The sequence below is a fragment of the Miniopterus natalensis genome, chromosome 9, assembly GCF_054644295.1.
Source record: "Miniopterus natalensis isolate mMinNat1 chromosome 9, mMinNat1.hap1, whole genome shotgun sequence".
In the NCBI taxonomy this organism is placed as follows: Eukaryota; Metazoa; Chordata; class Mammalia; order Chiroptera; family Miniopteridae; genus Miniopterus; species Miniopterus natalensis.
This window is the reverse complement of record NC_142089.1, coordinates 28,212,720-28,240,685: the sequence shown is the minus strand read 5'-3', so window position 1 is coordinate 28,240,685 and position 27,966 is coordinate 28,212,720. Positions and strand designations below refer to the sequence as shown.

General features: G+C 41.3%; 1 protein-coding gene across 1 annotated transcript; it reads left to right on the top strand.

Annotated features, from left to right (window-relative positions):
* Window positions 1-348: 348 nt before the first annotated feature.
* LOC148092426 (putative selection and upkeep of intraepithelial T-cells protein 1 homolog) lies at window positions 349-27,966 on the top strand. Its single transcript, XM_087819992.1, has 9 exons — window positions 349-382; window positions 4,616-4,696; window positions 7,870-8,217; window positions 9,719-10,000; window positions 10,408-10,518; window positions 18,801-18,893; window positions 19,892-19,999; window positions 24,448-24,570; window positions 27,875-27,966. Exons 1-9 carry the CDS (start codon window positions 349-351, stop codon window positions 27,889-27,891), a joined length of 1,197 nt encoding a protein of 398 aa, XP_087676118.1. The 3' UTR covers window positions 27,892-27,966.

Here is a 27,966-nt window from a genome sequence, read left to right as displayed (position 1 = left end):
TCATGTACCTGATATCTCAACGCTTTTATTCCACAAGGAAAGAGGACTGGGTGTGGCCAGCATCTTACCACTTCTACTCTAAAGGGACGGGAACTGGGTGTAACCTCTGCCTTTCCCACCAAACAGGTGACTGCTCTCTTTCCTCCCTGATCACAGACAGGCTTTCTCCAGTCTACTGTCCTGCCCCCAGTCACTCCCGTGAACGCCCAGTGTGAAGATCCAGCAGGCGGGTGCAGATTTCTTTGGAGTCTGCACTCCTAGGGATCTATGCTGTCATGGCAGCCCACACTCGGCCTTTATCTGCTCCTTAGAACTTTGGCTCAAGTCTTCATACCATTTTCAATGGTGATGGTGTCTTCTCTTCTTCCTACGCTTTCCCCCAGTAAGTCAGTGCTTGTGTCTCTTCTGTTCTTGGGATTTTCAGGCCACCTTTTCTCCCCTGCAAACTCAGCAGGGTTCAAGAAATGTTATGATTTTGTTGACTATCTAGCTTTGCTTTGTTGTTAGGCTTGGAACAACACTCCAGCTTTACGGATCCCAAGCAGAAGCCAGAAATCTTTAACACTGTGTTTAGATGAGAGGAAATTGTAAATTTTGATGAGGTTTTAGTCACCATTCTTTTCCTTTTATGGCTATGCCTATGTGAACCGCTCTGAGAAATAACTGAAGCTCACATAAACCCTCCTACATTGTTTACGGCAGAGTTTTCCCATTAGCCACCCTGAAACTCTGACTATAAACAGGGAGTGAAAGCAAGTGTTCTGATTCCCTATGCAGCCGATGAGGTAACGACACATGAAGCCACTTCTCCTTTGCAAGATGAAGCTTGTTCTTCTGCAACAGTGCGGTCCCACCCTCAGACCTAGAGAACAGCAATAGACACTGAAAAGCAGAGCTGATAGGATTTGGAATATCTCCAATACCCTTCCCAGTACCCCCATCTGAGAACACTTCATTACTCTGCCTCTCAAATGCTGCCTGTCACAAGCCCTAAAAAATTGTAAGGGCATGTCAGAAATACCCATTAGCTATGGAGGCATAGTTTCAACCTGGTTTGCACAATGCAGTTATCTGGGAGGATTTTAGAAGTTACCAATGGCATCTAAAAAATCAGAACTTGTAGACATAGAATAGAATGATTGTTACCAAAGGCTGAGGGTCTGGGGAATAGGGCAGATGTCATTTAAGGGTACAAACTTGTAATGGTAGATAAGTTCTGAAGATCTAATGCACAGCACAGTGATTATAGTCAACAAAACTGTGGTATAAACTTCAAAGCTTCTAAGAGACTATATCTTAATTATTGTCACCACAAAAAAAAAAAAATGACCATCGTAAGATGGGATAAAGGTGTTAGCTAATGCTATAGTAGTAGTCATATTGCAATATATAAATATATCAAATCAGCATATCATATGTCTTAAATTTATACAATTTTATATGTTAATTATATCTCAAATTTTATAAAAAATGTCTATAACAAGGGGTGCAGAGTTAAAATGAAAAAAGATTAAAATAATAAAGTCTGTAAATGAGTTAACAGTTTTTAAAAATGTATATTCATAAATGGAGTACTATTCACCCATAAAAGGAATGAAGTACTGATAACCGCTACAATGTGGATGAACCTTGAAAGCATTTTTGCTAAGTGAAAGAAGCCAGTCACAAAAGCCACATATTGTATGAATCCGCTTATATGAAATCTCTAGATTAGGAAGATCAACAGAGACAGGTCAGTGATGGGCAGGGATGGAGGGAGGGGGAAAGTGAGAGGCACAGGTTTCTGTGGTGATGAAAATATTCTGGAATTAGATAGTGGTGATGGTTGTACAACACTGTGAGTATACTAAAAGCTATTGACTTGTATACTTTTAAATACCAAATTTTATTTTACATGAATTTATTCTTAATTAAAAATAGATACACAAAACCAAAAATAAATAAGTAAATAAATAAAGCCAATGGCATTCCCCACTCCAAAGCTATTCTAAAACATTCCCTAGTTGATTCAAATGTGTGGTCCCGACAGCCTGATACAGAGACATATCTGAAGTGCAAGGTGGATGTTTTGTTGAGGCAGAGAAGGGTTCCTGTGCTCTGAAGCGGGGATCAAATATAAACCATGAGCTCTAGACCCAAACAACCAAGTGCCTCTTGAACAAAACCCCCTGAGGATTCCAAAAGCACATTAAAATCAGCCACCACATTTTACCCTCATGTATTAAAATCACTCTTCCTTTCTAAGCCACGCCTCACGTAGCAGTTGCTCCATTCATCTGGGCGGTTAAGTGCTGAGCTCCGGGAGACTCCCTCAAAGTCTTTATTTCCCTCAACTCCCTCACTCTACAAATTCTATCCATCAATTCTACATCCGAAATAGATCTCAGATCTTTCTAATTATGCATCGTCTGTTCTGCCAGTACTTTCAGTGCTCATTGTACTTGTCCCTGATTATTGATCTATGTATGGTTTTATCTCACATATATCCATATGTGCTCTATAGTCCATATGTTCGTGTATGTATAAACAGTCATATGTGTAAGTATGCACACATATATGCATATATCTTCATTCACACATATATAATGTACATAGATACACCATTAGGATATCTATGCATGTGCATAAAAAAATATGGACACATATTTATATTTATGCAAACATACATCCAAAAATATGTATAATTCTTTATAAATATATATATACACCTGTGCACACATGTAATGCTTTGTGTAGTTGTATATTTTAATACTCATGTACACATATTATCTGTATTACATGAGAATTGGGTATTGCATGTGTGTATATATAAGGTATAAGTATGTATGTATATACAAGCACATACTTAAGTATATGTTACATATATTTCTCAAAATTCAAACCACATTTGTACCTTTGTTTCTCTGTACAGCTCACCCACCTCATTCTCTGGTCATACCTCTCACTGCGGCCACAGTAAACTACTTGAAGTTTTCTGAATTGACATTTTCTCTCAAATGCCTCTCAAGCTGTCGCTCCTTGAGCCTGGAAAACCTGTTTGGCCCCTGCCCCTGCCCCTGACCCTGACCCTGGCCCTGACCCTCTTCTTAACTGGGCTGACAGTTCACGCTATGTCAAGTCTCCTCTCAGCCATTATCACCTTCCTCGGATGCCTGATCTGGATTTAGTGTCTTTTATTTGTGTCTCCACAGCTCCTTCCTTGCCTTTCTAAGTACAGTACAGCATTCAGAGTAAATTCTTTATCACAACGCTTTTATTCATCACGAATTACGTAGAACACAAAAATCAGACTGTGTGTCGCCTCCTTTCAGAGCGAGGCAAGTCTTGTTGGTACTTGTGCGTCTGGTACAGTGATGCCAGGTGCAGTCGCTGCAGGTAAACAGACTCCCACCCGCAGCCTCCCTGGACTTTCCCTTGGAAAGGAGCGCAAGGGCTGGGCCGGCAGAATCGGGGCCAGAGGGAGAGGGCAGCAGTCAGAAGGAGCTCTGCTGGCAGTCGGCCTGGCCCTGGCACTGTCATTCTCTAGGCACAGCAGAGAGCTGCCTCGGGATCACCGGTAAGTGTAAGATTTAGGATCGAGTTCTCTTCATGGAAGCTCATCACTTCTTTCATCCCTTCCCTTTCCTTGTGTCTCCTGTCCTTGCATTTCAAGGGCCTTGATAGATATATCAACAGACTAGGGAGATGGTGCGAACAGAGGCCTGTTACCTCTAGGGAAAATCTTTTCTCATGTTTCTTTGTGGGTCATTTGAAACTCACTCTGCAGTATTTTGTCACAACAAATGCTGGGCTTGATTTCTGGAGTCTGCTTTGATCGGGAGTAAAGAAGATATTGTTCTTAGGCATGTTACTCCCCTGCCACCTAGTAGGGTAACCAGTCACTATTGATGTTTCTCCCTCTCTCTCCCCCTTCTTCTCTCTAAAAATCAATAAAAAATTTATTTTAAAGAGTAGAGTTGCCAGATCTAGCAAAAAAATATTAGAGGATGCCAAATATTGCATGGGAAATAAGTATACTCAAAAATTATTATCTGTATGGACAAAAAAGGGGAAGTTCTGTGGAAAGTAATCTCACACAAGGTGATCTGATCATAAACCCCTAACTAGACAGGTCATGGTGGGTAGTCAGGCCCCAGGCATATAACTTTTTAATAAAAGGTTTTTTTCTTTGCCCTAAGGAAGCTCTGTCCATTGGTTTTGTGCATGTAGGTTAACACAACTTTGACATAAGTGGTGAACATCAAGAAAGTCCATAATCCTGTTAGCTGTCCTGTAACCCAATCCCAGCCCTGCTTTCTCCCACCTCCACGTAACCCTCCCTACGTCCCCTCTTTAATTTCAAATTGAGAAGGAAGCTGCAAAGCTGTCATTCTCCAGAACATGTGAGATCATGTGAGACTTTTTGGCTTATGCTCAAAAAATTCTCTGCGGGTTTGGGCGTAACTGTTCATTTGATATTCAGATAACTGGGACTCTTAAAACACTCTTACAACATTTTCTGGCAACACTACTTGAGAGTTTATTACTGCAGAAAAGAGATGTTAAAATATGTGGTTTCTGGAAATTCTTGCCCCTGTTACCGCTCTTTCTGAAGCCCCCTCACTTGTTATCACAGGTGCGATGGAAACCACAAGGCCGTCTCTCACCAGGTACTTGGTTACCGTGCTCCTCCTTCAGATGGCAACACCAAGTTCAGGTACGACCCTCCCTCCTACCCACATGAGCCACGGCAGTACCAGGTTGCCTGGAAGGGGAAGGGCCAACGAAAGGGCCAGGCTCTTGCGCCCGCTGTTCTCAGGTGAATCCGTAGCTGTGCGCCGAGGCCGTGGGCTGCAGGGCCCAGCTTGTGGCTGGGCAATAACTGTGTCTAATCAGCGAGTCCTCTTCACCACCTGCCTGGGTTCCTGTTAAATTCCCGGAGAAGCAACCGAAAAGCCCCACTCCTTGCCCTTGACAGCCCAGTATCCATGCTGGGGAGACCTGGTTTACGGATCACTCGCAGGGCGAGGAAGTGGCCCGGGATAGGGACCCGCGGGGTGACCCATGTGAGCTGTCAGTACAGCGGGGAGTCCCGTGAGGAAGGATGGGACAGGCGGGTGGGAGCGGACACGCGGTGAAATTTCCCTCGGTAAGGGAAACTCTGCAAAGCAGAGATGAATATAGATTATTTAGAGACAAATGAAAGAACGCCTGAGAACAAATGGCATAAAAGATAAATTTTCTAGCAAAACTTACTTGTTAAATGGCAGAAATCTTCCTAATGTGCTTTTTTTTTTTTTTTTTTGGATACTTTCTTTCTTTTTTTTTGGTATAACTGATCAAAGTAATGCTTCTACAAACATTTTACACATGCGTTTTACAAAACCTGTGACTACATAGGTAGGAAATAGTCCTATGAATAGAACTGCTGGTCAAGGTTATGTGCTATTTTATTATAATATTGAAAATGTTCTCAAACAATTGCCAACATACATTTCCACCAGCAGCCTATGTGAGGTTGCCAAGTTGTGTCACTATTTCAGACATTACAGGTATTATAGGTATCGGAGCTCTTTATCTCTTCTAAGGTTACAGATGAACAATGAATCTCTTAGTGATTACATTTTACCTTTTGATCAATGAGTGCAATTGAGTATCTTTCAAAAAATTGTATTTTTTTTCCTCTGAACTGCCTGCATGTCTCCTTTGTTGATCTTTTGTATTGCTCATTTTCAAGAGCTCTTTAGTTTTAGAAATTAATTTTTGATCTGTAATACCTGTTTCACATATATCTGACCAGTTTATAACTCAAACCATTGACCTGTTAATGACTTGTTAATAAATTCATTGTCTATAAATTCATTGACTTGATAATGTATCCATATATTTTGGATATGCAGATGGTTATTTTTGTCTTGTCTTTTTATTCTACTTTGTGGATTTAAAATCCAGCCCCTCCCAAGGTCTTCTTTTTCTCTTCATCGACTTTTTATACTTTATTAGAATTTATTTTCTAAAGCAGTTATAGATTTACAGAAAAAATATGCAAAAAGTAATAATTCTCATATAACCCCATTCTCTCTCCCTTGACCCCCCTCCAATTTCCCCTATAATTAACATTTTACATAGGTATGGTGCATTTATTACAATTAAGGGACTAACATTAACATATTATTGTTAGTAAGGTCCAAGTTTACATTTAGGTTCATTCTTTGCTTTGTACAATTCTCTGGGTTTTAACAAATCATTACATAAATGAGCCCAGTGGCCTCTGCATATAGCCCCATGTTACTTTTCTCTTTGAAGCAGGCAGAGATTTGTTAGCTCAAAAGCCTGCCGGCACCAAATTCAAGGTTTTACACATCCAGGTGTTTTAAATCTATCTCAAATAAACATATTTTGAGCTGTGTAATCACTGCCTGCTTTGTATACCCTATGAAACGGCACCCAACACTTGCTAGCCATAGATAAACTGAGCTCTGTAACCATAAAGGCCCCAAGCCACTGCTTTCCTTCAGAGCTCTCAACTCCCCACCGAGCTATGGAGTGACCTTACCCCCTCCAACCCATTTCTCCCCTAGGCGTTCCCTTACCCTTTTCCCTCTGGGTGGTGTTCCCTGTGCCCCTAGAGGGCCTCATGCTGAGAGGACTGCCACTTATTCACCCCTGTCAGGTGTTGCTCAAGTACAAGTTTACTGTGTGCTGTTGCCACCTGGTGGTCATATATTTTTCCTTTATCAGCCCTGAAATCCTCAAATTTACCACATAAATGCATGATGTGACATATCCACCATTACAGTATCACACAGAATTATTTTACCACTTTAAAAATGCCTTATGCCCCACCTACTCATCTCTTTCTCCCCCTGAAGCCCTGGCAAACATTGTCTTTACTGTCTGCATATTTTTGCATTTTTCAGAATATCATGTAGTTGGAGTCACAGTGTAAGTCTTTCCAGACTGGCCTCTTTTACTTAGCAATATGCGTTTAAGGTTCTTCCATGTCTTTTCCTTTTTCCTTTTCTAAAATCTTAAAACATTAATTTCTTTCCCAATTACAGTTGACATAAAATATTATAGTACTTCCAGGTATACAACGTAATGATTAGATTTTATATACCTTATGAAGTGATCATCCCAAGGAGCCTAGTACCCATCTCATACCGTACAAAGTTATCACAATATTCTTGATAAATATGTTTCCTATGCTGCACTATACATTCCTGTGATTATTTTTATAACTGGCAATTTGCACTTGTTCCCTTTCAGCTTCTTCACCCATTCCCCCAACCCACCTTTCATCTAGTGACCATCAGTTTGTTCTCTGTATCTATGAGTTTGTTTCTGGTTGTTTGCTTGTTCTTTAGATTCCACGTACAAGTGAAATCATGTCTATCTTGTTCCTGATCTTAAAGAGTGCCAAGCATGAATTATCCCTAAAAGATATTAAAATGTATTTTATAAATGCAATATTTTTCTTTTAAAATTTGAAATGTGCCCATGAGAAGAGAGAGATTAAAGAGAATCAAAGAAAAGGGAATTATTGGAGGTCTCTGACAAGGTAGTAAAACAGTAAGGTAGTCCTACAGGTGGTATTTGTAGGGGATGTTTAGAACCCATTGATATGTAGAATGGTAGGAACGCAGATTATCTTTATGAGTCAAGTTAGAAAATTAATATGGAAGTATTAGGAACAGAAATATATAATGTATATATGTGCACATTTGTACAATATATAAATGTGGCAGAATGACCTCCAACACCTCACTGAACATATGGAATGCCTTGTGTGTGTGTGTGTGTGTGTGTGATTATATACATATAGTGATTCAAATACAAAGTACCACCTGGCTCATACTCTCACTATTTGGTTACCATCTCCCTTCCCAGAACATTTTATAGTGACTGGCTTACAGGGGCCAATCTTGGTTCCATTGCGTGGAGTAGTTGAACTCAGCTGCCAACTGTCCCCACCACAAAATGCAGAACACATGGAGATTCGCTGGTTCCGGCACCGCTACACACAACCTGTTCACCTATACAACAATGGTAAAGACCTGTATGGAGAAACGACCTCCCGGTATGTGGAGCGCACAGAGCTCCTGAAAGAAGCTATCGGAGAGGGTAAAGTGACCCTCAGGATCCTCAATGCCACTGTTGATGACGATGGGCAGTACCACTGCTTCTTTAAAGATGGCAATTTCTATGAAGAAGCCATCACAGAAGTGAAGGTCACAGGTAAGGGTGGGCCCCTCTGAAGTGTCTACACACCCATGATTCTCAGCCCATCTGAGGCTGAGTATTAGGAAAATTCTCAGTGTTTCTGACTATTTCCATACTGCATGGTTTGGTTTGCAAGTTCAAATTCATGCATTTAGTCTTGTAACTGGGAAGGGTGTAGGATTAAGAATGCCACTTGTGTCTGCACACATTACCTTTATCGGCAAGCACTGTTTCCCCAAGTCCACAGACACTGTCAGACCTGTGCCGTATCAACAGAATCCCATCAGGATTTATTACTGTCCTTTTAATTATTTCTCACAGCACTTTAGTGAAACCTGACTTTGTAAACTACCCAAATCTTTACAACAGTCTCCTTAATGACAATTTTTATTCCCATTTCTCCCTGACTCAGTTCACTGACTACTTAGATTCAGACTAATTTTCTTAAATCCATTTCAAAAAGCCTTCATCTATAACCTTTAGTGTTCTCTAATACATATGCCATACAGGTATTGTATGAAAAATGTAGTATTTAAATCGATCCATCACCTGGCCCTTGAAGTGTTCCAAAGGACAAAGAAATGGTGGGGAGACAGAGGGCGAAGTAACGGGAAGGGTTTCACAGATGGCAGGGCGCTAGTGTAGGGTGCTAGGCCCTCACACTTAGCATTCCTATTGGATATTATGACACTCAGTACTACTGCTTAGAGCTGAGTTAGCCCATATGACAGCCACTAGCCGCATGTGGCTATTTAAACTTAAAAAATCTCAGGTACTTAATAGTCTCAAATAGTCAGCAAATAGCTACTGTATCAGACAGCACAGGCATCAAATAGTCCCATCACCGCAGAAGCTTTTATTGACCAGAGCTGCTCTAGAGTAACGCGTTAAGTCTCTATTAGTCTTCTCTTGCCCACACATTTAGGAAAGTCTTATGTCCCAGGCAATGTCCTGAAACTTTTCAAAAACGAGCTTATTTTTGAATTGATATGAACTGCTTTATTTGTATAATAGTTGTGTATTACCTATTTTAAGCAGATAGCTATTATATGCAAAGGCATACATATAAAATTTTTATTGAAGTCGTAAACACATTTATATTATTTGTTTTACTTTATGGCAGCCCAAACATGACTAATGATGAAGATACAAGGAAAAGCATTAAGCTATAAATTCAGGAGGCCTGAGATCTTGACTGTTTTTGTTCATTTTTATATCCATAGACGTAGCCCAGTCTCCTAGATTTAGTAAATAACCAATATTTTTGAATTAATAAGTGGAACAAACAGGCATTTTCTCCCCTGAATTGTTAGTTAATTCACACATCATAACCCCTTGGCTTGGCTTATCCTGTTTCCCTTGTGATTAGTGTATAGGGACAGAGCCCCACAGTGCTTGGCTATCAGTATATCTAATGGAACAGGAATTAGAGTGGGGAGAGGGGCTTTTCTTTCTCTGTTTTGTTCCTCCTTTTCTTCACCTAAAAATCCTGGTTTTCCCCTTTCTTTCCAACCAGCTACAAGCTTAGAAATGCGGATTCTTGTATACCCTCCTAATACCAAAGGCCTGTTATTGGAGTGTAATTCAGAAGGTTGGTTCCCAGAGCCAAAAATGGAATGGAGAGACAGCCGAGGAGAGGTCATCCCGCCTGCATCAAAGTCCTGGTCACAGGATGCAGAGAAATTGTTCAACATGAAGATGACCCTTCTCTTTAAAAAGAGCTCCCATGGGGATGTCACTTGCTACCTTCGAAACCCCGTAACTGGTCAAGAGGAAAGGACAAGCATTGTCCTATCAGGTGAGATTGGCGTGTGTGTTCTTCAAATGATGACCATTGTCATAAAATTTACAAACTAAAGAGGAAAATTAATACACATTCTTCACTTGGTTTCTAGGATATGACATTCTCTTGTCTTTATTCAGCATCTCGCTCATTTCCTTTCTTTTTTTCTTCTGCTACTTTTTCTTTGATCTCTGCCTTTTTGATAGAGGAGTGCCCCAAGGCTTAGTCTCTGAGCATTTTCTCTTGTGTTTTAATTCCATCTCGTGGTTTTACATCCAGACCCTTTCCCACTTTTCAACTACCCAAAGCTGGGGGCATGGGGTCTTGAGTGGAACCAAGCTTTGGATGAATCATCATTCCTGCTTGGGTGGGTCCAAACACCAAGTTTCATAAGTGGCAAGCTTTGTGGCTCTCTATTTCAGATCACTTGCTTCCATGGAACAATATTTGGATACTGATTCTGACCATAATTCTGATTCTGCTGTTGATCTTTATCATGGTGCCCAGTGTTGATCTACATTACAGATTGAAAGGTAAGTTTGAAAGGTGAGAGATGCAAAAGGGGATGGGGGAGCTTAAGTTTGAAAGGTGAGAGATGCAAAAGGGGATGGGGGAGCTTAAGCTGCAGTTAGTTTAGTTAACACCCATCAGTATAGTTACAGAATTTTTAAACATTAATTTGTTTGTTTGTTTGTTTAAAATATTACAGATGTCCCTTTTTTTCCCCAATGACCCATTCCACCCCATCCAATCCCCCCTCCCCAGCCCCTCTCCCCCTCCCCAGTCCCTCTTCCCACCATTGTCAGTGTCCTTAGGTTGTGCATATATGCATATAAATTCTTTGGTTACTCTCTCCCCCTCCACCCACCAGCCCTCCTCCATCCTTCTGACATTCGTCAGTCTGATCCATGCTTCCATGTCATTGAATCTATTCTGTTCATCAGTTTATTAAGTTCTTTAGATTCCACATATAAGCGAGATCATGAGATGTTTGTCTTTCTCTGCCTGGCTTATTTCACTTAGCATAATATTCTCCGTGTCCTTCCATACTGTCCTAAAAGGGTACGAGATTCTTCTTCTCTACAGCTGCATAGTACTCCATGGTGTAAATGTCCCACAGATTTTTTATCCACTCATCTACTGATGGGCACTTGGGCTGTTTCCAGATCTTAGCTATTGTAAACCGCGCTGTTATGAACATAGGGGAGCATATATTCTTTCTGATTAGTGTTTCAGGATTCTTAGGATATATTCCTAGAAGTGGGATCATTGGGTCAAACGGCAGCTCCATTTCTAATTTTTTGAGGAACCTCCATACTGTTTTCCATAGTGGTTGCACCAGTCTGCATTCCCACCAGCAGTGTACTAGGGCTCCCCTTTCTCCACACCCTCGTCAGCAGGACTTGTTTATTGATCTGCAAATGGTAGCCATTTTTACCTGTGTGAAGTGATACCTCACTGTGGTTTTAATTTGGATCTTTCTAATAATTAGCAATGTTGAACATTTTCTCATGTGTCTCTTGGTCACCTGTATGTCCTCTTCGGAGAAGTGTGTATTCAGGTCCTTTGCCTATTTCTTAAGTGGGTTGTTTGTCTTCCTCTTGCTGAGTAGTATGAGTTCATGTACACTTTGGAAATTAGCCCCTTATCAGATATATCTTTGGCAAATATGTTTTCCCAGACCATGGGGTTCCTTTGTATTTTGAGGCTGTTTTCTTTTACTGTGCAAAAGCTTTTTAGTTTGATGAAGTCCCATATGTTTATTTTTTTCTTTTGTTTCTCTTGCCCTAGGAGATATATCAGTGAAAATTCCACTACATGGGATGTCTGTGACTTTACTGCTTATGTTTTCTTCCAGAATTTTTATGGTTTTGCGACTTACATTTAAGTCTTTTATCCATTTTCAGTTTATTTTTGTGTATGGTGAAATTTTGTGGTCTAGTTTCATTTTTTTGCATGTAGCTGTCTAATTTTCCCAGCACCACTTGTTGAAGATACTGTCTTCACTCCATTGGATGCTCTTGCCTCCTTTGTCAAATATTAACTGACCATAGTGGCGTGGGTCTATTTCTGGGGTCTCTGTTCTGTTCCATTGATCTATATGCCTGTTGTTGTACCAATACTAGGCCGTCTTGATTACAATGGCCTTGTAGTACAGTTTGAAGTCTGGTAATGGGATCCCTCCCACTCTGTTCTTTTTTCTCAAGATGGCTGCAGCTATTCAGAGTCCTTTTTGGTTCCATATATATTTTCGAAATCTTTGTTCTAGATCTGTGAAATATGCTGTTGGTTTTTTAATAGGAATTGCATTGAATTTATAAATTGCTTTGGGTAGTATGGACATTTTAATGATATTAATTCTTCCAATCCATGAGCATGGTATATTCTCCTACTTGTTTAAATCTTCCTCTATTTCTTTTTTCAGCATCACGTAGTTTTCGGTAATTATTTCCTCCACCAAGTTCCCTATCCCTTGGTCTCTTTCCTCCCCCTCTGGCACTCCTATAATGTGAATGTTGTTTTGCTTCATGTTGTCCCAAAGCTCCTTTAGACTGTCCTCATGCTTTGTGTTTTTTCTTTTTGCTGCTCTGATTGAGTGATTTTTTTCTACCCTGTCTTCTAAGTTACTTATTCTAGCCTCTGCTTCATTGAGCCTGCTTTTAATTTCCTCCAGTGTATTGTTGATATCAGATACAGCATTTTTAATTTCTGTCTGATTTTTGTTTATGTTATGTATCTCTTTTTTCATGTTTTCCTTAAAGTCCTTGATCTTATCCTCTATTGCCTTGTTTTTCTCATTAAGTTCCTTGAGCATCTTCATAATCAATACTGTCAACTCTATTTCTGATAACTTGCTTAACTCCATCTCATCAAAGACTTTTTCTGGCGATATTTCCCTTTCTTTAATTTGGGGGTTGTTTCTTTGTCTCCCCATTTTGGTAGGTCTTAGTGTTTGTACCTATATATTAGATATATTTGCTGTCTCCCAGTCTTGTGGGGTGGGATTTTGTCTTGTGAGTCCAGTGGAGCTTAGAGGTGTGTTTTCCTTATTCTTCTGAGCTCTTCACTCTAGGTGTGACCCTTTTGTGGGTGTCCCTTTTGTGGCTTCTTTATGTTCTCCTGTTGTGGTTGGGTCTAGATTGTCATTGACTGTTCCTTGGGAGGACTCTTCTCTCAGGTTGGCTGTGTGTCTCAGCCCCAACCTCATCATGTAAGCTGTTGCACGGGTGCTGGCAAGGCAGGACGATACACAACTAAACTTCCAGGAAACAAAGGGTATCTTACAAAATATCTTCACAGGCACAATGAAAACAACCAAAGTGAAAATATAACTGGGAAAGTGAAGGGAGAGCACATACACACAAAAAAAGAAGCTTAAATAAAAGAGAGAAAGAAAAGTAATGCTTAGAGAGAGAGAAGTATATTGTTGTTAATAGTGATGATAATTTAGAAAATAATAAGCTAAAATGTAAAAATAGAGAAGCTACTGGGAGATAATAGAAGCAGAGTAAAGATTCTGAAAGAAGGGTCAGCAAAAAATTAAAGGAGAGAATAAGAATAGGATAATAGTTGAAAATGAGAAAGTAAAAATACAATAAAGAGAATAAGAGAAACTAACCATTGAACAAAAATACAGGAAGACAGAAAGGAGGGTAACAAAAGAATGAAAGAAAAGAAGAAAAAGAAAAAAGAAAAAGAAAAAAAAGTTATGCCAATAGATCGAGAAGGGAGAGAGAGAGATAAAGCCTGGGCAGGGAGGGAGTCCAATAAGAGATTTGGGGGAAACTATAGAGGAAAGCAGTAAACTTTCTTATAATGATAAAATCCTAGTCCTTAAGCAGGAAAATCAAGAAAATCTTGATAGTAGAAGCAAGGATAAAACAAAACAAAACAGAAACAAAACTAAAATCAAGCTAAGCAAAACAAAATTCTTTTATAAAAAAATTAAAAAATGTTTTTAAAAAAATGTTTTTTAATTATAAAATTTTTTAAAAAGAAAAAAAGAAATAATTTTTTCCCCATTTCTCATCTTCCTAAGGGAAAAGAGAAAAAACAAACAAACACACAAACAAAAAAGAACCAAAACCAAAACAAAACAAAGAAACAGTGGGGAAAAAAGAGAGTCAATCAGGTGAGTTTCTTCTAAGCAGCTTATGTTGTCTGAGGCTCACTGTTTTGTGTGCTGATTTTCGTTCTCCTGGGAGCTGCTTGTGTATCAGCCAGTGTGAGGAGCCATCTAGGTTTGGCTCTGGTGTCCTTAGGTAGATGGTTGATCTGAGGCTCTCCGTGGGCCACCTCCTCTTGTCAGCTATTTTGCTACTTTGCAGTTGCCTGGTCTTACTCCAGAGTCCTCTGTAGAGTCTTTAGGGTGCAGGGTGGCTAGTGTAGCTCAGGGTATCACTCCCCTTAGAGGTGTCGCTGTCAGGCGCTCCCTCTGCGGGAGTTAGTCTCTGCTCCACTGCCAGCTCCTCAGTCCCTCCCCTGTGCTCTGATTGTAGTTCCCCAGGCTCTGGCCTGCTGCAGCTTCAGATTGATTTCAGCCTGTTGCCTTTTCTGTGTGGGCCGTTTCAGCAGCCTGGGCTCAGTGGGTTCGATTAAAAAACATTCCGGTGAGCCCTTTGCCTGCCCTGCCCCCAGCAGGGGTTTTCAGCGTTTCCTCCAGTTCCCAGACAACAGGCCCTGTGAGTCTTATTCTTGCAAAGTCCTCCTGTGAGCTGCTCTCCCTTCCCCCTCAGGACTGTGCCCTGCGGCTGTGTCTGGGGCCTCGGTGAGTGGGACCGCCCCTTTCCTATTGGGGGTGGTGCCCCTGGCTGTGGGATAGGCAGGCGGGCTCCGCCCCTTCCTGCTCAGCTCTGGTTGGCTGGTTGCACCAGGCCCGCCCCCCCAGACCATCTACTGTGCAGACCCCAATCGCAGCCTGGCTGGTCTGTCCCAGCAGTGCATGCTGGGAAGGTGGGAGCCAGTTCCGCAATCAGGACTCAAAAACACACAAAGCAACACACAGGCAGAAAGTCCGCCCTGCAAGGACCCTTGGAGCACACTCTAAGGCCCCCAGCGGGAGGGGACCCAAAGTCAGCTCCATGCAGCTCCCTGCACCGCTGGTCTCAGAAATGCTGGGGCGGAATCACGCTCCACCACATCGCCCCTCAGGGCTGGTTGCAGACCCCAGCCTCCTGGCACCCGGAGCTCAGGTCGGGTGGACACCCTCAGGGCTGGTCACAGACCCCAGCCTCTTGGCACTAGGAGCTCAGGTCTGGAGGATACCCGCAGGGCAGGTCGCAGGTCCCAGCCTCCCGGCACCAGGAGCTCAGGGTGGGAGGGCTCCACCCCTGCCTCACACCACGCAGATTAAATGCTTTCTGCGGCTCAACACAGTGCCCCACAGGGAGGCAGAGGGTCCCCGTGTGCAGCTGCTCAGTCCCGACCTCTGGTCCCTTACCACTCGGGTGCCTCATGCTTTTCCTGTGGTCAGCACCCTGAGCATGAGACACAGGTGGCGGCCGCCATTAGCAGCTTTGTTTCCTAGGAAGGCGCCGACCCCTCCTCGGGGACTCACTGCTCCCCTGGGCCCCTCTGCCCTGTGTGCAGGGCGCTCCTTCCCCTCTCGTCCCTGTGGGTGTGGGATCCCCGCTTTTGGATGGGGGTCCGCACTCCCGAGGGGAGGGAGCTTTGCAGCCTCCAAGCCTTGGGGCTCAGAGCCCAGCACAGGCTTCAGGGGGACTCCTCCTTCCTACCCCCCCCATCAGCCTCTATGATGTGTCTTCAGGCTCCCCCCTCGCACTCCGTCCACTCAGGTATGTTTCTCTGGTTTTCCAAGCTGGCTGCGTAGGATTTTAGGAGAAAATCGAGTCCCTGGCTGGGAGCGGGGGCGCTGCTGCTTCTCACAGGGCCGCCACTTCCCTCTCCCTAGTTACAGAATTTTTTATAAACATATTTGTATTGACTTTTTTAGTGAGAGAGGAAAGGAGAGGGAGATACAGGAACATCGATGAGAGAGAAACATCCATTGGCTGCTTCCTGCACACCCTTTACTGAGGTTCCTAAGGGATTAAGCCCCAGCCAGGGCGTGTGCCCTGACTGGGAATCGAACCTGGGACCGCTTCGTGCCGGGGTCAATGCTCAACCACTGAGCTGCACCAGCCAGGCCAGAATTACTTTCTTGTGATGAGAAATTTTTAGTCCTACTCTTTCACCTACTTTCACATGTGCAATACAGTATTAGCAGCTACTGTTGCCGTGCTGTCTATATATTCCCAAGGCTTATTTAATTTCTTGCTGGAAGTTGGTCTCTTTGCACTCCCTTCACCCATTCCCTCATGCTCTGCCTCTGGCAACCACCAGTCTGTTCTCTGTATCTATACACTTGTTGTGTTTAAAACTTTTTGGTTTTATTTTGTTTTATAGATTTGACATGTAAGTAAAATCATACAGTATTTGTTTTTATCTTTCTGACTAATTTCACTTAGCATAATGCCCTCAGGTTCCATCCACGTTGACACAAATGGCAAGATTTGATTCCTTTTATGGCTGAATAACTCTGTGTGTGTGTGTGTGTGTGTGTGTGTGTGTGTGTGTGTGTGTGTGTGTGTGTGAGCGCACACGTGACATTTTCTTCATTCATCCATGGACATTTAGGTTGTTTCCACAGCTTGGCTATTTTGAATGATGCTGCAATGAACATGCGAAGTATATGTTTTCGTTTACTTCAAATAAATACAGTCCTGTGCCGCGTAGTGAGGAGGATGCCCCCTGAGAAACGCGTTGCTGGCCATTTCATCATTGGCGAACATCATCGAGCACACTTACACAAACCTACACAGTACAGGCCACCACACACCGAGGCTCTATGCTATGGCCTACTGCTCTGCAGGAAGAAATGAATAATTTCCCCTCTACTCTTTTTGTTTCTTGGCTGAGACATCACCATAATGAAAAAATTGATTAACGGGAAAAATGAACCAAAGTTTGATAACATATATACATGGGAGAGACTCAGGAAAACTGAGTAATTCACCAAAGTAACTGGAGCCAGCCCCTTAAATACCATTTACAGCGGAAGACTAAAGAAGATGCTGGGGTTGGGGGAATCAGTTATGTGGGGTCAGTTCTGGGGTTACTATACTAGAAAAGCACAGTAAACAAGGGTAAGGTTGTGATGCATATTTAAGTCATTTTCTTCTGTATTGATAAGGCTTTCTAGAGAGAAAGCCATCTCCCTTTTCCTGGTACAGCTGGGAGACACCCTTACAAATGGAGATTTTCCTTACAAATGTAAATGGATTTTCCAAAGGGATCTTCTACTTGCTTTTCAGAGCTTCTCTCAGGTCTGCTGTTTCTTAGAATTAACCAGCCTCAAATAATTCTTATGCCAAATAGGCATATTTGGGGGGTGACAAATTCTGCTCCCCTATAGTTCCTACAAATCTGTACAGCATGTCACTCTACTGAATACAATTGGCAACTGTAGCACAGTGGTAAGTATTTACGTAACGCATTGTGCTCCCACATTATGATTGCTAAGGCATTACTAGGAGATAGAAAACTTTCAGCCGCATTATAAGTCTATGGGACCATCGTATGTGCAGTCGGTTGTTGACTTAAATGTCCTTATGTGGCACAGGACTGTACCCAGAAGTTCAATTGCTGGATCACACGTTTTCTTAGTTTTAAGACCCTCCATACTGTTTCTAATAGTGGCCGCAGCAATCTACATTCCCACCAACGCTGCACAAAGCTTCTCTTTTCTCCACATCCCGGCCAGCACTTGTTATTGCTTGTCTTTCAACTATAGCCATTCGGACAGGCATGAGGCGATAGCTCACTGTGGTTACGATTTGCATTTCCCTGGTGATCAGTGATGTTGATCATCTTTTCATGTACCTGTTGACCATCTGTATGTCTTCTTTGGAAAAAACGTTTATTCAGATACTCTGCCCATTTTTAAAATGGATTTTTTTTCCTATTGAATTGTATGAATTCCTTATAGAGTTTGGATATTAATCCCTTATCAGATATATGATTGGAACCGCTGTAGATTCTGAGGCTCTCTCAGAAATTGTATGGATACACCTTTTCCACATTTGCACCCTGTTATGGCAGAATTCTTCAGCTTGAATATCTTTTCTTGATTTTACAACACACCGTATGGCTGCTCCGTCTCTCCTGTTTCCCTGAAGGTGGCTCTACAGTTCTCCCCATCGCACACACTCTGGCCCACTTTGTCCCCATGCCCCGTATCTCCCAGCACCTGCTCTCACTGCTGCCGTCCAGACCAGGCACCGGGAGGCAGCCACAAACTGCAGGGAGGTATGGATTTGGCATGTGGTGCGCAGGGCTTGCCAACAGGCCAATTTGGAAGATCCTTGGGTTAGGCTTTCCCCATAGCTCATAGGCAGGCTTCTTGATGGAGTCCAAAATGCAATCAGCAAACCCATATCTCATTAATGCCCTCTTTAAGTCCTATGTGCAGCCTCCTGATCTGCTCCCTGCCCGCACTCATGGAGCTTCCAGCTGTATACACTGGATACCCTCAGACATGAATGACTCTCTTTGGAAGCCTCCTGCACAGCTGGGGAAGCCAGGCATTTACTCACTGGCTCTCCCACCACCCAAGGGAGAGATCACAGCCATCTCCTTTAGCCCTAAGCTGTTCCTACTTGGGGAGGAATCGAGCTGGTCCTCATGCTCTCTGGTGCATCCACACTCATATTTTTTTGCTCCAGTGGAGTCCTGGAACTTCTGTGGAAACATGGATTTCCACACACTCTCTGTTAGGTAGGTAACCACCTAAGTCCATGTTTTTCACGTCTTTCAGAACTACAGCAGGGAGGAGCCAGGTCCAGTGCACAGCGTTCGGTGTGTTCCAGAGCCTGTACCAAAGACTGCTTGCCTATGGCCCGATGCACAGGTAGGCAGGGCTCCCCCTAGTCCCTTGGCATATGGCCCTGTGCCCCACAACTCCCACAGAAACTCTTCCTGTTGTAGACGGGTGCCAGATTTTGTTGTTGGGGGTGGGGGCCAAAGCAAGGAACTTTTATGCCACCATAATGCTCATGAATCTTTGTGTGCTATAATTGAATCACTAAGTAAAACTGTGTCTATAACTCTCCAGAAAGAATGGGCGCCTCCTGTGGTAGTGAGCCCCACACCACAGAGGATTTTCATGGAAAGGCTAGATAGCCGCATGACACTATACTGATGTGTGCTAAATAAGATTTTAAACAACATATTGGTTGATTCATGAGATTCTTAGGCAGTCAGAGGTGTTCAGAGCTATTGCTCTTGTGGCCTCTTTCTAACCTGGATAAAACCATAATGAGCAGTGCATCACTCTTGTCTCATGCTCTCTAATGAATCACAGTGATTGATGGGCTAGATCTGGGGTGGGGAATGTCTAGCTTTCAGGCTGTATACAGCCCAGGAAATCATTTGGCCTGGCCCTGCCAAGGCAACCATCATATAAGGGTGAGTTAATTAAATGTTTGACCAAATATAGCGGGCTAATTTTTAAGCTGATAATTTTATATGGCTTGAGGGTGATGTTATAAATATCCAAATGGCCCTTGGCAGAAAAAAGGATCCCACCCCTGGGCAAGATGGAGAAAATGAAAAATGAGTTGCTATTCTCCAGGCCTATTTAGCCTCAGCCAAAATCCTGTCCCATCCGAGAAACAGCTGTGCTTTTTGTCTGAGTCACCAACGACTTTGGACCTAAACCTTCAAGACCTTTATGTCCTTCACACCTTTAGACTACCTCTTAGCCCTATTTTTTCCTCTTAGTCCCATTCTAAATCAGTACAGAGGGACGGCATGGGCATGTAGCTCTTGCTTTCTTGGTGCATTTTCCCCCAATCTAAAGTACCTCCATATCAATAACCAATGATTATTATATCTCTTTCTCTTCAGATTGCTCCTGCACAATGAAACAGCCTATAATAGTGGGCATAGCAATAACGGTGCTTTCGCTAGGTGTAATCAGCTTGCTCATTTCCATTTTGCACCACAAAAACAGAGGTATGTGGGATCAAAAAGGGGGAACTTCCGGAAAATGCCCAGTCTCTGGTAAAACATTTAGCCAAAGAAGAGTGACATTTGTTTGAATTTCTGGAACAATAAACACTTGGACCTCATGTCATAGGGTTTGGAGTCCAGCCTCCTGCATATTATGGGTTTAGTGATACAAACTCCCGATGCTTCTGCCCTGTAGGAAAAGAAAATATTTTCTTCAGTTTTAATAGCTCCAATCATCACTTCACCTAAGAAAATATGCCAATTCTTTCCACACTTTTAGCCTAGAGGAGATGGTAACTCAGTATATGTTAAACTTTTGGGGGTCATAGATTTCTGTTAGAGACTGATGCAAAGGATCCTCTTCTCAAAATAATTCATATGTTCACACATATTTTGCTCAATTTCGTGGTGTGTATGGACAGGCGAAACTGATCCTTCTTCCATTTGGCTCTCTTTGAGGGTGAAATTATAAAGGTCATTCTATAAGTTTGGGGCTAGCTGAACCTAACACATTTGAAATGTGCCCTCAGCTCTTATCTTTGAGGTCTCCATGGAAATTATATATGTAGGGCAATGAGGAGTAAGGTAATTCTTTATTATGAACCAGAGATATAGCTATAGCCAAAAAGTCACCATGTGGAAGTCATAAAGTAGGGCTGGATTATTCAGAGGATTTTAGTTATTAATTTTCTCCTGTGAAATGAAGACACAAATGGACTTAAATCACACCAGACTGGACATGTTTTTTATATTTTACTCTGGGAAAGTGCACACCTGAGTCTGACATGTTAACCATGTTAGCAAACCAAATATCACATCCATCAGTGTCAGAGGAAATCAGCAAAAGTTGTAATAATAGGTAATATATATTGCATACTTATTGTGTGCTCTACAGATTTTACATAGATTAATATACAATTGACCTTTGAACAACATGGATTTAAACTACATGGATTCACTTATATGTAGATTTTTTCAATAAATATATTGGAAAATTTTTTTGAGATTTGTGACAAATCTCTAAGTTATAGCCGAGAAATATTGAAAAAAAGAAAAAGGAAAAGTGAGGTATGTCATGAATACATAGTATATGTACATGTGTTTTCCTATGATTTTCTTAATAACATTTTCTTTTCTCTAGCTTACTTTACTATAAGAATACAGTGTACAATACATATAACATACAAAATATGTGTGAAATGATTATGTGATAAACAAGACTCCTGGTCAACAGTAGGCTATTATTAGTTACATTTTGAGTGATTCAAAAATTATAAGCAGATTTTCGACCATGCAGGGGATCTGGGTCCCTACCCCGGAGTTGTTCAAGAGTCAACTGTACTTACCCTTCAGCCAGTTAGATTGTTCTGGTGATGAAATCTGGTACAGAAGGAGGTCAAATAGCTCATTTACGTAGCTAAGTGATGGTGGAGCCAGCATCCTAGCTCAGGCACTTAGATCCTTCCTTCTGTTGCAACGATTGTACTGTTCCTCTATGGAAGGAAATAAAAAGAGAGATATTTAGGTCTAGTTATTTTGTGGAAGTAATAGATCCCTGCAGGGAAATACAGCTTGGGCACTTAGTGATTTATGATGCTTCCAGGAGATAACCCAAAGCCCCAGGAGTAGACTGCAGGTCCCTCTCATTGTCAAAACTGATTTGACATCCTTAAGAATGAGTCGGGAGATTAACACTTTAGTTTTGCTTGCTTCTCCCTGAGAGCCTAAAACTGAGTCATCAAGAGGCCTCTGCCCACATTGCTGACAACTCCTGATAATTAGGTGGCTAACCCTGGCCCATCTGCTAACCTCTCCTCTGATTGCTACTGACCCTTCTCTCTACTTAAAATAGCCTTTCCCCTGAGGATATTGCTTCCTCTGTAAATGTCTCATTCAGCCGCCTCCCTCCCTATACAGGCAATTCTCTGTTTGTCCTGTCTTTTTTGGACTAATTTTTCTTCTTGGTGCTTGTCAGTTCAGAAATAATTTATCAATTCTTTTAACAAATATGACTTGCCAGAAAAGCCACAAGCATCGTGTACGTTGATTCTGTAACATCCTTATGCAATGTCTATCATCTTTTCCATACTGGAGAGGCAGACACAGGAGAACATCGAATCCGATTAACTTATTTCAGTTGCTCTAGAAAGTAATAAAATTATTCCTGGGATTCAAACCATGCGTCTCTTATTCGGAACACTTTACAATAAATCAGATTGCTTTCCTCAATGCAGGTAATTGTTTCTTCTAAAAAGAGATAGCCAGCATTTGCATCTCCAACAGACACAGTCTGCTGTGCCCGCTCTGTGGAGTTTATGCACAGAGAAGCCTTCAAGAGATGTCCACCATTTCTTCCCAAGAATCAGTGCCAGACAAGCCAGACTTCCTTGGCTGTGCTATAGCCTGTGTGAACTTGGGAAAGTTATTTAGTCTCTGAACTGTAGTTTCCTTATCTGTGAAATATCGATGGTACTATAGACATACTTTATAATGTTATTTTTTATTAAATTCATCACTACATCAAAATCATTTAGCCTGGCTGTGCACATAGTACAAGCAATGTTATTGTTTGCTATTATTATCATTATTATTAGCAATAGCTAGAAATTCTATCCCGAGTACCTTTCTGGTGATCTTATCTGGTAGGAAAAGTGGACTACATGTATTTGCCACCCTCCTTTTTCCCTTCCCTCCTTAGCTCATACCATGCCTTTCTTCACTGGCACCCACCATGATCTTAACTTGCCTTCTACGTGTGGGACAGCTCTAGTCATGTAGAGAGGAAAGAAAATAAAAACTCAGCTCAGATTTGAACACATACACACACACTCTTCTGAGTAAATATTCTTAGCATATTTGGACCATTTTATTTCCAAGTTTTTCCTCAATTTTGTTTTAAATTACTTTCTATCCTTTATGAGAAGAGGCTTCAAGTTCTCCTAAATGTTATTGTTAGAAAAATAAATATATGTGACCAAGAGAGGGCTTTTTGACTCTTCACTCTCTAATTCCTTTTGCAAACTTTCCCAGAGCAGTTTTGCTTTTTTTAAAAAAATTATGCTATTATTTTATTAAAGGAATCTCCATCTTATCAAGGGCAAATAATTTATCTCAAATTATAAGGGACAAATAGATTAATTAGGTGAACACTTTCCCCTCCATTTGTATAGTCTAAGACCATATGAGGTGTTTTAACTTCATTGTCTTCATGACACAAAAGTTGAGACCAGCACTTATTAATACTGCCACGTCTTTTCTTCTCTAATGACAATATTGTCAGTTATTTCAATGACCTGCGTTTAAGATTCCTGACCCCCACTTCCCCATCCTCACCATCTCGGTTGTCTTCTTCTACAAGATAGAAGAGTTGGGGGAGGAAGAAATTGTCCTCTACCTTTCTAGGTTCTTCCAGCTGGTCTAATAATTAAATAGACATGAGACAGATTAACAAGAGACAAATAACAAAACTTAATTGCATACGTACATAAAAGAACCTCACACATATAAGAGAGTCAGAGAGCCCACATACATGAGAGGTTTCAAGACAGAAAGGTAAAATGAGGTATATATGACATTCTGAGCTAAAGAATATGGCAAGATTCCTGGGGCTATAGCAGAGAGAAGAGCAATTCACAGAACAATAAGAAGAGCAGATGTTCAGTAATTCAAAGTTTGCCATGCCCTACAGATCTGTTACATAGGGTCATCTCTAATAATTACTTATAATGGGCAAGGCCCCAATTCAAATTCTTTAAGGGAGTGATAAAAGTTTTTCTTGCCTTCAGGTCAAAATAATCCCCATGCCAATGAAATACATCTTGGGGAGACCTCTTCTGAATCCCTTCGCTATGAATCAGTGAACAATCCCTGTCAGTGAGGCAAACTACACTTTATACAGGAAAGTAGACCTAGCTGTCTAGTGATGAAGCAGGTATCCTAATTGTCAGCAGTGGTGTTCCCATCACAAGATATATTAACCAATATTATGAGGTGGGGATGTTTTCTACTTTAGAATCTCCCCAAAAAGATACTTTAAAGGAGATTTCTGCTCCAGATAATAGGATGACTTGAAAATTGTAAGATCGCTTCCATCTCAGAGATTCTGCTCATTAAAGACTATTTTGTTTCACCATACCCCTCAAAAGTCCTAGAATTACTGAGGTCCTACAGCACCAGATTAAAAAGATAAGGGAACAATATGTCTATTTATTCTTCAAAGTCTGGCCAACCAAAAAGCAAGTGTCATGTTGTTTGAGTGGAAGAATGTGTATCTATATCTACCCAGCCCTCTTGCAGACTGAACCCAAGCATACTCATCTCCAGGGTCATCCACACGACCCAGCCTACTTCTCCCCACCTTCCTATAAGCCCAGAAGTATGGAGGAATAAGAACTTGGAAAGTAAGTCTATTATAAATCTGTGATGCTCCTAATTCTTGCATCTCTTTTCAGTTCCCCCTTCAGATCCACATTTCCAATTGGATATGATGTGGTTGGAAGATATGACTGTGATCCTGTGTGTTCTGACTGTCTTCATCACCATGATTATTTCCTTTATTTACTTTAGATTCAGAGGTAAATGGAATGGGAAGGGTGGTAACTCAGAAGGTATCATTCATCTGACTGATCTCCAGATGTCTCAAGAGGTGCCCTATATAAGGGATTCCTGATTGTAGACTTCTTGAAACTCCCAGGGTTTCTACAAATGCCAGTGTTAGTGCCTCAGATCACAATGACAGTCTCAGTCTCACTTCACTATGTGACAGCTCTCAGTAAACTTGGAAGGCACCACTGTTTTATCTAGGAGCATTCACTAAAGCTTTCTGTATCCTGAGCTCTTCACAATCCAAAGGTGTTTTCTTCCATTTCGATCTCAAAGGCAGAATTAAAAACTTAATATTATAGTTTCTCTTTCAGAAAATTTTAAGTGTCTACAGAGGCTAGACCAGGAACATTTCTGAAACTATGTTCACAAGAGCGCACTTAACTTTGAAACATCCCCTAACTTATGCCTGAAGATGAAAGTCCTAGCTTTATTGCTAATATAATCTCCTTATGGAAATGGAAGGAAATGTAGAATTAGTCACCTGGAAAGAAAAATGTAGTGCTTGATACTTGTGCTTCGCTAGTAAGATCTACAGCCTTAAGAAGCTCTATTTTAAAGGGTAGGCGAGGTTATGCAAATATATATTCTTGATTACCAGCAGATTCCCCCTCCCACATACAATGCAGATCCATGGTGAGTAATTATGAACAATACACTATACTGATCGTTTAAAAAAAGGAAAATACTTGCAAACATATCGAACCATGTACAAACCACATCCCCTACATATACGCTGCTCTTAAAGTACCTCATGCTGACCAATTATGCCACCGATAGGCCCTCCTAATTCCTGTCTAAGTTAAGCTTCTGCCACAAAATTTGACATGAGAAATTATTTTTACTTAAGCAAAAAAAGCTCATAACCTAGAACCACAAAGAATGGTTACTTTGTTGTTTCTTTGCATCCATTGACTCTTGCCTTTCCCTATACTACCTGTGGAGAGCTGCCAGATGTCGAGGTGGTCAATTAGGACAACAAGGCAAACTGAAAGTAGTAGTCAAGCCACCATCCTGTTGTATGGTATAAGAAGCCAAAGAGGAATGTAGTGCTTACAGTTCCATTTGCTCCACGGAACAGCACTGGCCAGGGCCAGGTGACATGAAGTGCAGCTGGGAAAATTGTGTCTCACTACAAAGGAGCACTGAGCAAAAGGCTTTGCAGTTTTATGGACTGGAGGTGGGGTGGGGGTAGGAAAGGAAAGAAAGACAGAGAGGACTATGAATGCAAAAGTACTGAGTTAGAGTGAAGAAGAATGTTTTTGTCAAGGCAGCACCCCTCCCCCCCAAAAAAGAAAGGTCTCAGCAGAGGAGACTGGAAAGCATCTCAGCTGAGGCCTCCAATAAGAATGTCTCCAAAAGGAAGTCCTGGGCTAGGATTGCAGATATGCACATGAGTATGGCTGCCTGGGAGTTGGGGACTGAGTCTTTGACTGCAGCTCCCCCCAGAAACTGCAACGCTTTGGCTGTGCACCTATCCTGATGTGGAGAGGACAGCTTACCCACATGAGGCCTGTTAGGCAAGGCCTTTGCAATTTTCTGTAGTCAGACATAAGGGACCACACACAGGATTTTGGCCCCGAAGTCAGGCTCCTCATTACTCTGCAGTGTTGAGAAACAGTCTACTAGTTGAGATTAAACCAATGCAAGGCACAGTGTGTGCTTCCTACAATACAGATTTATATTCCCATTCCTAGTTTCTGCCACCAAGAACAACCTCACAAGCATTAGCTCTGCATCCATAGGCATAGATTAATCATGGGGGAAGTTGTAAGGAGCCTGTAGCCAATTTTGTCCACTGAAGTCACATTTATCTATTGACCTAGTGGGATTAAAAGCAGAGTTAGAGTCAAGAAGAAGTTTTACTGTCCCTCACAGAGGAGGAGACCAGTCTTACTAAGAAACAAGGCCTGTTTTCAGGTTCCTGGGGCTGCAAGGCCATTTCTTTATGCTGCTCCTCGGTATCCTATTGAGACCAATAAAAAAGTTACTTTACCCACTCAGAGATTTTATCAAGTATCTTTTTCTGTTTTCCCCAGAATTCCATGAAAAAAACAACAACAAAAAAACAGATCAAGAAAATACATTAATTGATTTGAACTAAAGATTATACAATGCGGTGAACTGTAAAGACCCAATTCATTCTATTTATCATTATTTATGCTCCACTAATATGTCTCACATTGCTAATATTATAGTTTTATAGCAGCAACTCATGATAGCATAGCTAAATTGAAAATGGTTAAACTTGAAATTGAAATGCTCTAAATTAGCAGCCAGATTTTTTTAAATATATATTTTTTTTAATTTTAGAGAGAAAGGAAGGGGGGCAGAGAGAGAGATCAATGAGAGAGAAACATTAATCGGCTGCCTCTTGCACACCCGAACTGGGGATCGAGCCAGCAACTCAGGCATGTGCCTTGACCTGGACAATGCTCAACCAACTGAGCCATCCCAGCCAGGGCTTAGTGGCTAGATTATTAAATAAAAAAATAAAAAAATAAATCAACCACCTCTCATAATTAAGTCAATTTTATTTTACAAAGACAAAGTAATTTCCCAAAATATGTTTCCTACAATTTTTTTAATGTTTTCTTAAATTCTATCAAGTTTGTGTTTGTGCTTTATTATTCCCATTACTTTTTTGGTAGTTACTTTCTTTGCCCATTTATTGAATGAGTTCAGCTTTTTTCATGTGTTGAAAGTTGTTTATTCCAATCCCATGCCTCCTATGTTTCAAAAATTTCCAAGTTCCAGAAGTTAAGAGAATGCATAAGATATTTAGAAAAATTTTAAAAGCAAATCCACAGACCCACTGCAACTTGTCATGTGTTTTTGACATAAACATCAGTTTTGTTGTGCAAAAGCTTTTTCAAACAAATATTGATTACTATTGTCTAAGGTGTAGGGAAAGGAAAAGAAAGAGAGACACATAGAAAGAGAGAGAAAGAGAGAGAGAATTCTTCATTAAAGTTTCACCAAGTTACCCATTTACTTCAGTTGCAAAGAGAGAATATGCAAATTAAATCAGACTCCTTTCTAGAATGCCTTCATTCCTTGCATGTTTCCACCCTGCAGAAATTTCCCTCTCAGTGATTTAAGCTAGAGAAGTCAAGTTCATGACTTCTAAATAACAGTTGTTTATCTTGGGTTTTCCAAAACTATCTTTGGCATCTCAAAGGAGATCAATATGTTCTCAAACACATTTTTATTTCAGCTACTTGTCTTTAGTATGTGAATTTACAATGCTTTGTGTAAATTTTATTTCCTTGACAGATCTCCTACAAAGTTAAACGATTAAACACCCATCAACCATCTCATTTAGAACTTTGGATAAAGGCATACAGTGGAACAATAAGCTAAGAGCT

Bases quoted from the DNA above. Each gene is read 5' to 3' on its own strand.
- LOC148092426 (XM_087819992.1), top strand. From the start codon at position 349: ATGGTGTCTTCTCTTCTTCCTACGCTTTCCCCCA. The intron at 10,001-10,407 runs GTGAGATTGGCG...TCTCTATTTCAG, and splicing joins GACAAGCATTGTCCTATCAG to ATCACTTGCTTCCATGGAAC. The intron at 18,894-19,891 runs GTAGGCAGGGCT...CTTTCTCTTCAG, and splicing joins GCCTATGGCCCGATGCACAG to ATTGCTCCTGCACAATGAAA.